The following is a 9,453-nucleotide window of genomic DNA, read 5'->3' as shown; positions in this document are numbered from 1 at the left end:
GCTGGCAGTAATGTTTTCCTCAAGACTTTTAGGTAGAACTTGTCGGAGTTACAGGAGGTGTTTGTGGATCAACAAACATATTTATTTTTTTAAGGCTGTAATAAAATATTCCTACTTTCCTCAGGATTTCAAAAAACTGTATTTACTCCATATATGGATACCTTCTATGTGTCGAGATAATAATTGTTTCCATGACAACTAAGCACCTCCATCTGTTTGTGAACGCAGCATGATGTGTTTGAAAGCTTTAGAAAAAAACAAAAAAGTGACCTTGAAAGGACAATTGTCTGTCAAACTTTTATAATATTGATTCTTTTAATTATGTTTTTTAATATACTGTAGATTTACCAAAGTACCAATGTAGCAAAAGATATGTTTAAAAGAAAAAATGTTCACAAAAAAAACTCAGGCTTAGGGGCCATTTTTCATATTTTCTTAGATTTGCAATAAATTAGTCAATTTATCAGAATAGAAGAAGAATAACTGAAGGGATTTGGTTAGAAAACGATGTCTCTGCTCCTCTACTTGTCCTATGTCCAAAAGGACCCTGGTGCTAGAGAGTGAGAGAAGATGGTGAATCTTTTTCTCTCGCATATATCTTGTTATCTGACAAGTAAGATAACTCAAAGGCATCAAATACCCTATTGTAATACAGTATTTCTCGTACTTCCTACCTGCCGGAAAGGGATAAAGTTTTGTGGGAAACAGCGAAGTGCGATAAACGATTTGAGTATGCATCACCAGCTATTTTTTATTTTGTGTTTCAGGAGTTTCAGCTTCATGTTAAATAAATGATTGTTCCTGATATAAATCATTGCCTTTGGAGATTACACCTACAGTAGCACTCCACCTCCAGAGACAGTATGTGCTGCATACTGCTCACCACCTGCCAGAACATATATTTTACAGCAGGTTGACACACACACACACACACACACACACACACACACACACACACACACACACACACACACACACACACACACACACACACACACACACNTCCATGGTTTTTTAACCACTTTATTTCTACTTATTAAGAAGACATAACATATCGAATAGGTGTAAGGGAAACTTCTGTGTAGCAATGCAGTGTGACTCCCACTGCATTGCTACACAGAAGTTTCCCTTACACCTATTCGATATGTTATGTCTTCTTAATAAGTAGAAATAAAGTGGTTAAAAAACCATGGACATTTCAAACACAAAAGTCTTAATGCTTCTTGGGGGCGACCCTATCATCTTCAGATCAGGGTTGGAAACAATTGGTTCCCATTGACCTCTTACACTATTGATCCTTCTTCAGTCTGCAGATGTTATGACGATGACTTAAAGGCAGGATACACGTTCCATTCCTTCTTCCTACTTCTCCATTTTCAACCTTTTTCTTCCACTTCCTTCCTGGTCATGTTTTTGTTCAGATAAAGGGCCCCTCATTTTCTCCTGATAGTAGATCTTCTTCCTGCACATATGATTTTCATCATGTTCATATCTGGACTCTAACAGGACGCGTCAGATATGAGCAAACATCAATGAGTCTGAACTCTTAACCTGGACCAACGTCTAAGTGGCGACAGCTGAGTCCAACTGCATGAGGTAAGAACTTGAAGTAATGTCTGACTGGACTTCCACTAGGGAACATTAGTGCAGACATGATGCTTGATGTTTGTAGAACATACAGCCAAGCATGCACAGTCACATCTCATGTACAGACACACACACCCAACTCCAAACACACACCCACACACAAACACACACACACACACACACACACACACACACACACACACACACACAATGTTCGTATTTGGTCTCCGGATTTTAAATGGGAATTCAATCATTTGAGTGTTCCCAAAGCACCAGTGTTCTGCAGTTTGTGTGGGCCTACTGTACGGTTGCACAGGAAGATTCATAGCTAACCACACTGAAGATTATGGATTATTTCATATTTTTAAACCTCAATATGTCCTCCCCCCCCCCTCTAACATCACCAGAAGTCATAATTTAAGGGGTCATTTCTCCAAAAATTATTCCGGGGGACGATCCCCCCGGACTGCCCTAGTATGGATTTGTCACCATTTCCATTGCCCCACCAAAAATTTTTTCCACCAGCCGCCACTGCTGTGAACAACAAATATAAAAATGGTGAAAACTAATGTATGAATCGACAAATAGCAGACAACCAGTTGGTAGACTTAAAGATGGAAAGCCAGCCTGACAATTCATCAAAACTTAAAATACAATTTTTGAATCTCAGACAATCATGGAGGCGTGCAAGACAAATGTAGTTTCCTTCAAGAATTAAAGGTAGCACCGGTTGAATAATTGATAAACAAATGGTCAACTTGAGGTGCATCATTTTTTTAAGTAAGTGGACCTTTTTCTCTTACAGAATTTCCTGTACAACAATTTCAAATGTTTTAATAACCAGCTTTTAGATTGAAACCTTTATCACAGATAAACATTGACCTGCAATGTTCAGATCCTACTGTACTTTTTCTATGTGGAACAGCAGTTTCAGAAGTCTTTAAACAGGCTCCTTTGATCTCTAAAGTTCAGTTTAATGGTTACAAATGTAACCCACACAGCAGCAGCACTGCTGTACGACAGGAGGAGGCCTGGGGGTCCCTTGTCACATTATTAGTGCACACTGATGAGAAATGTGTGTGTCCTGCATCAGCCTCGACCTCGGTGTCATTTGTGGCCACAGCCTGTTCAAACAGAGGAGCCAAATGAGCATCCTGACAAACAGACACAAACCACCTCAACTGGCTCCATCCTCTCATAGTGAGAGCAGCAGCCTGATACTGAGGTCCTCGTGGATCATTGCACTAGTCTTTCTCTCCGACTGAGGCCAGACACCCTGCCGGCTTCTTTCGGTCACTAACCAAAACGCACAACAACAGCTGGGTCTCTAAAATAAACACACAACCAAAAGTAATTCACCTGCTCACTAAGGCACACATCATGTGTGTTGCTTTCTGCAAACTGTGGATTTAATCTCACTACTTGTGTTTAATATTCACATGTTATGGCGCTTGTGTAGTCAAACATACATGCATCACTATACTGATAAAATGATCAGCTGCTGTCACAGTTATACTGTATTAATTTTTTACAAAAACACGTGCTGAACACTAAATAGCCTATTTCTTATAATTCATTAGCCTTTGGAAGTGGTAAAAGGGTTTAAATTATTTACGCACATTTCAAAATCTTTGGCTGAGCTTTTCTGCTTTTATGTCTGATTCTTCTAAGGTGGCTAACGAAGCATCAGGAAGTACATTTAACAGTAATATTCTTGTCTAAATTATGTCACTATTAATGAGCTGATACTGGGATTTATGGACAAAAGGGATTTTAAATATGAGCCTGCTGTTCATACCGGAAAGCTTTAAAATAACCCAAATCTTGTCAATTTGGAAAAGCTTGTTGAGATGCTTTACTGTTTACTGAGCTGGAAAAAAATAAATATATTTAAGGTTCTTCCTGTTGCATGACTAAATCCACAACCTCAGCCTGCCAGTTCAGTTTCTCTGAAGAAATATGTCACATTGTCCACAGAGCTCCTTCTACTTATCTGGAGTTATGTTCAACATTTCCCGTCCCTGCCGAAACAGGCTTTGCAGTGTGCTGCCAGAACTTCCTGATTTCCCAAATAAACAACCTGCCACATTCCAGCTTTCACTTCAGCAGCGGCAGGTGGTTCCTGGGTTTTGACCACAACAACAGCAAACTTACCAGTAAACTCTAAAATACCATTAAGAATACCAACTAGGGCTGCTCTATAGATCACAATGTTGGGCTGGCGGCTCAGTCCCTGCTGGGGAGGACCCGGGACCATTAACGTTCCTTACTCTGTGTCCTCTTTTCAGCTTTGTCCCTCCAATGAAGGCACTGACATTTTTTTTTCTTAAAAACGAAACAAAAAGTTTACCAAAAATACAAACTTTGCTGTAATTTTTGGACAAAATCCGAGTGTTAATGTAAACACCCATGTACAACACTCATGAGATACCAGACCTAAACATCTAGGATATTGCATTTAATTGGAGATTTAATCCATTATTTACAAAATCATATGAATATGATACTAATTTTACACTAAAATCAAAAACAAACATTATAACCTCTGCTTAATCTGATTATCTGTTTTATTAAAAGAAACAGAGAAAAGCCATTCTCATTCTCATGCTTTAAAATAATCACCTTTATGAGGCCTCTTATTTCAAATAAAAGATGCTGTTAAAGTTCCTCACCGTCTCCAAACAGCATGAGGATGGCCAGGTCCACGGCTCGTTTCCAGCCGGAGTGTTTCTGGATGGCGATGCCGTAGCCGGTGGAGGCGAACACCTTGCCACTGCCGATGGTGACCAGCTTACAGCCTTCGTCTCGGCCCGCCATGTAGTTCAGCACCGCAGCGTCGTAGATGAAGGCATCCAGTTTGCTACAGAGCGCCATGAAAGGAATAGCTGTTAGAAGACACTTTTAAAGTCTGTGTCCATTTTGGACTTGTGAATGAGTCTGAAATCCCTCACTTCCTCATCACTATTCACATTAAATTAGCATTGATTAAACTAAACATCTATTAACACGATGCATAACTGTTCACACCAACATTCTATGGGTTTGTTATTTACTTTGAAACTTCTGAAGATTTTTCTTGAAAGTCTCATGGTACTTATTATGAATCTAATTCAGACTGTTGTATCAGCTAAGTTTGTTTGGTTTAAAAAGAGTTATAGGATTCATTTCCATGCATGATCCTCTCAATGTTTACCCCCCAAAAATATTCAACTCAGCTGAAATAATTTATTTATAGAGCCCCTTTCCTACCAACATGCAACCCAAAGAGCCTTACAGAGAGTAACACAAAGTGAAATGAATAAATAACATGTTGTATGGTTTTAAATGGCAAAAATACAACAATAACATTTAAAAAATATTTAAAAAATAAAAGCCAATAGAACATAATAAAAAAAAACACCAGGGATCATAGCATACGTTTAAAACCAATGAGCTTAAAAATTAAGGTTATTACATCACTTGAAATTCAATTAATTAATTTGTCATTCATTATTTTTGGAGTGCTCTCCATTAATTTGAATTGAATTTCTGCACGTTCAGACGACCTGCTGTACACCGAGTCAAACACTCAAGGAAACGCTGGCTTAGCATTTAATTGGAATTAATTAATTGAAAGTATAACAATTTAACTTTCTCTGTTTCAGCAATAATTAATTACAAATTGCATATTTATTTCAAGGAAACTTACAAGGAAATTATAAGAAATGTATGAGACCATGAATAATTAAGGGCTGATAGGCAAAACATTGCATTGAGGCGGTGTGCATGCTAAAGACACTATGAGGAACTATACAGCATATTGAATAACAATGTCACAAAGTCAACAGGGAGAGATTCTGGATACAATGACTGATACTTTTATTCTATTCTCTTCTGTTCCTGGGTTTCCTGGAGTATTCCCTCAAATAAAACAGAAAAAATGCTCTGTTACAAACAAATGTTTATGATAATTACATCTTTCATTCAGCAAGAAAGTTTTCACACCACTAATTTTATTTTTGAAGCATAAATACAATCCGGAGAAGTGATTTACTCAGTAAGCCACTTTGCCAGTTTGCAACCACCTTTTTTTTTTCAAAATGCACAAGTTGGGTATTTACTGACAAATAGAAGTCCATAAAACAAAAAGGTGAATATTATATTGTGTGTTTATATATAAAGTGTATATTATTAAGCTTGTGTTAACCACAGACCCTTTTTCAAGCTTAAACAAAAACAAACTTCTAAAATCTGAGTGGCTTAGGGACGAGGTAATTGTTGCAAAAATGCTATCTCTTTTCTTGATTTAAGGTCTCACTCCTGCAGCAGTGAACACTTATCTTTTCTTTTCAGATCAACTCTGTCTGATTTTAAAGGTAAATTGATATGACAGTCTGCAGCTTAGTGACACACTTCAATGGAACTGTTCCTCTGAGCTCTGAAGGCCTCTGTGGTCATTCAGAGGTGCATCCCTGCTTTGCATTCCTAATCTTTAAGCAGCTGGTTTGTGAAAAACATTTAACGACAGGGAGAGAGAAACAGTTAGATACCCGCCTGAGTTTCCGCGGCAGAGAGGGAGAATATGAGCTAGCTTTCATAGTAACCACAAGCTCCGCTGCTATTCTGGGTGCTGGAGCACAGCTCTACTAGCTGCTCACCCACATCGCCCTGAATGCTCCCTCTCCCTCTGTCTCCCTCTCTTATTCCTTCATCATCTTTCCTCTGTGTTGCATCAGTACAGGACCTCACAGCTCCATCACGCTGTCTTTCTTCTCCCTGCTGAGATCCTTTCAACTCCCCCCCCACCCCCATCTGTCTCTCCGTCCTCCCCCTCTATCTCTCTCCTCCTCACCCGCTCTTCAGACTGTACAGCGCTTCGTCTACGTTCTTCTGGTGGAAGCTGGTCATGTAAGTGTGCATGTCCCGGTAGTTGTTGCGGATGTTGCGCTCTGTGCTCCCGTTGGGCACCGTGCCGAACCGGAATGGCGGTGAGAATTCGTTTGGATTCTGGAACTGTGGCAGGGGGTTTTCCGGAAACGAAACCACACAGAGAAAATGAGAGAGGACACCTCGTTAGCGTTGGAAAAGGCGCTGAGCCGCATCAAACAGCCGTTAATGCACCGTTGAGCAGCATCACAGTGCTAAGTAGACCCACACACCTGGGAGACTCTAGACACATTTAGACAAACATGTACAGTACAACAGATCAAGTAAAAAAAATAATCACCACCATTCAGGTCATACAAGAGAGACAAGATTCTTTGAGAGCTGCAACTGATGATTACTTTCATTACTGATTGATACATTGAATTTATCGACTAATCGTTTGGGCTGTAAAGGGAAAAAGTGTCCAAAATTCATTTAGTTTAACATAATATAAGACAAAAAAAAGCAAGATATAAAAGAAGAGAAGCAGGTCCTCACTGTAAGTAGCCTACTTTTTGACATTTCTACGTGAAAATACATCGAAATTGATGAATATATTAAGGCGACAGGTAGCTTCACTGATAGAATGAGTGCCTCATGTAGTAAGAGTTAAGCAATCATCCGCGGATTAAAATAATTGTAAATTGTTATACCTTATATATTACTAAGAGTGTTAGATACATTTAAATGATCACATTTGAAACTTCATGGGTGGTGTTACTTATAGGACGCTCATATAATAATGGGGAACCCCTGAACTAGACGATTCATCTCAATTTATAATATACTTTTTGTTTTTTCAATAAAATGATGACTCACACTCTGTTTAAATGAAGGTTTACTGAAATACATAATAGAAAAAGGAGAAATCACCTCAATGGCTGCCGTACATTGTAAACCCAATTATATATTTACTTACTTAGAATGCTTTAGAAAACTAAAAGCCATCCACGCTCACATCACCCCACATTACACACTTCACACACCTGCTCCTCCGCCCCTCACATTCCTTCAATTCCCACCTTTTTATCTGACAGGCCCGACACCTGGTCCACATACTCCTCTTGGATCATGAAGGCTGCCAGGTTGGCAGTGTAGGAGGCCAGGAAGATGACAGCGAAGAAGGCCCACACTGACACCATGATCTTACTGGTGGTACCTTTGGGGTTCTGCACAGGGACGGAGTTGTTGAAAACCAGACCCCATAGCAACCAGATGGCCTTTCCGATGGTGAAGGAGGGACCGCCGGGCTCTGGGACAGAAATAAAAGAGGAGGGGTGCGAAGAAAGATGACAGAGGGAAGAGAGTGAAAGAAATCAGTCTCACAGATCCCAGGTGCTGCTTCACTTTATCTGCATTTACTCATGAGCGCCGTGGTGGGAGGCACTTGATGGATGGCGCCGACAAAGACAGGATTTCTTCCCATCCTTTAGTTTTGTCAGCGAGGATGTGCTGTACGGTCCACGCCCGCTCCTCCAGACACTACTGTGACAACCCACTGTTACATACTACCTCTATTCCACCTACCTCTGCGGCGGCATGACAGGAAACACTACCTACTGTAGCTCTGAGGCGTCGGACACAGGGAGGAAGAGAGAAGGGGGGGGGGGCGTGGATGATGAGCAAACAGCAGGCTGCAATTATGCTACAGCTGGAGCAGGCTTTACATAACCCAGCGATTAAACCACACACAGCATACACTGTCATTCAGAAAACACTAACATAACTCCCAACAAAACACCATTACTCTCCCCCTCTCTGCTGCTTGATAAAAAGACTGGGAGCAGCAGATACAACACATCTCTGGTTTTATCCTGAGTGGCTGTTTCAGGATAATGCAATCCTGAGTCAAACAGAGCTAGGTGTATACAAAATAGATTGAATCTGAACCATTGATTTTGAAGGGCAAATTGATTTGAACGGCCTGCTGGAGCTGAATTCAACAGGGTAGCGTCGCTCCATACTGTCAGACACCATTGAACCTGACACATATTTGTCTATGTATGGTAATAGATCTACTTAAGTGTACTCATCAGTTTAACAACCCTGAGTGTGGCGGTCTAACGACGTTGTGTAGTATTTGAGAATGGCACTAGAAAAAAAGAGGTTGGAACAGAGCAGTCTTTGTTCTCACGGTGAGGGTAAGAACACTTAAGATCATCCATCTACTGGCTCTTGTCAATGAGCCTTTTCATTAGTGAAAGGGCTTAAGTGACTGTAGATGGAGATAAGTACTCCCAGACCCAGCTGCACTCATTCAGAAGGGATTTTCAGAGTCATTTTGCACAAAAAGGTGCTTTCAAGGTAACAAAACAGGCAGAGTTATACTCTTTTCCACCAAATGTAGCTCAGTTTGAAAAGGTTATAGACCCATTTCCCAGGAGAAGAACATGTTTTTCTCTTTTCCAGTGTGTCATGTTGGGCATCAAGCATGCACTGAAGGGACAATTGGTATACAATGTAAAGCAGATATTATTATTACATGTCATTTGTTAGACGCTTTTATCCAAAGCGACTTACATTCAGTACTGTGGACAATCCCCAGAGGAGCAATTTGGGGTGAAGTGTCTTGCCCAGGGACATAACGACATGCTGACTGCAGTGGGACTCAAGATTGCTATCCCCTGATTCAAAGTCCAGCACTCTATCCACTGAGCCGCAGCCGCCTATATGGTGATTGGTTACTTCTGTTTGTTATCTGTTACCTATTCAGTCCCTCTGTCAAACTCTGAGACAGAGCTGGTTATGGATGAAGCATTGGAAGACGAACCAAGTCAGGTTGATACGTTTTCAAACGGTTTCTGTTGAGTTTAAATTAAGTGTGTTCATCTGCGAATAATATTACTATCATCTATTGCCATAACAGTGTGACTGTATTCTTGTGGCTACGGAAAGGGAATATAAATTATATGCTTTAATTATAATAAATGTCCAAACGATTTGCATTTATTCTATATTCAC

At 40.2% G+C, this 9,453-nt stretch overlaps 1 protein-coding gene across 2 annotated transcripts in view; it reads right to left on the bottom strand.

The window, feature by feature from the left end:
• grin2bb (glutamate receptor, ionotropic, N-methyl D-aspartate 2B, genome duplicate b) overlaps positions 1 to 9,453 on the bottom strand; it is a 42,670-nt gene that overhangs the window by 10,014 nt on the left and 23,203 nt on the right. For both annotated transcript variants that reach the window (XM_010770586.1, XM_010770587.1), the window contains exons 9-11: positions 7,515 to 7,744; positions 6,419 to 6,579; positions 4,260 to 4,447 (exon numbers count right to left, since the gene is read on the bottom strand). In XM_010770586.1, the coding sequence (XP_010768888.1) occupies positions 4,260 to 4,447; positions 6,419 to 6,579; positions 7,515 to 7,744 (579 nt within the window). The remainder of the gene's footprint in view (positions 1 to 4,259; positions 4,448 to 6,418; positions 6,580 to 7,514; positions 7,745 to 9,453) is intronic.

Source organism: Notothenia coriiceps, unplaced genomic scaffold (genome assembly GCF_000735185.1).
Source record: "Notothenia coriiceps isolate Sejong01 unplaced genomic scaffold, NC01 NC01_scaffold00008977, whole genome shotgun sequence".
In the NCBI taxonomy this organism is placed as follows: domain Eukaryota; kingdom Metazoa; phylum Chordata; class Actinopteri; order Perciformes; family Nototheniidae; genus Notothenia; species Notothenia coriiceps.
Note: the sequence above shows the minus strand (reverse complement) of the source record. Positions and strands in the feature narration are given on the sequence as shown.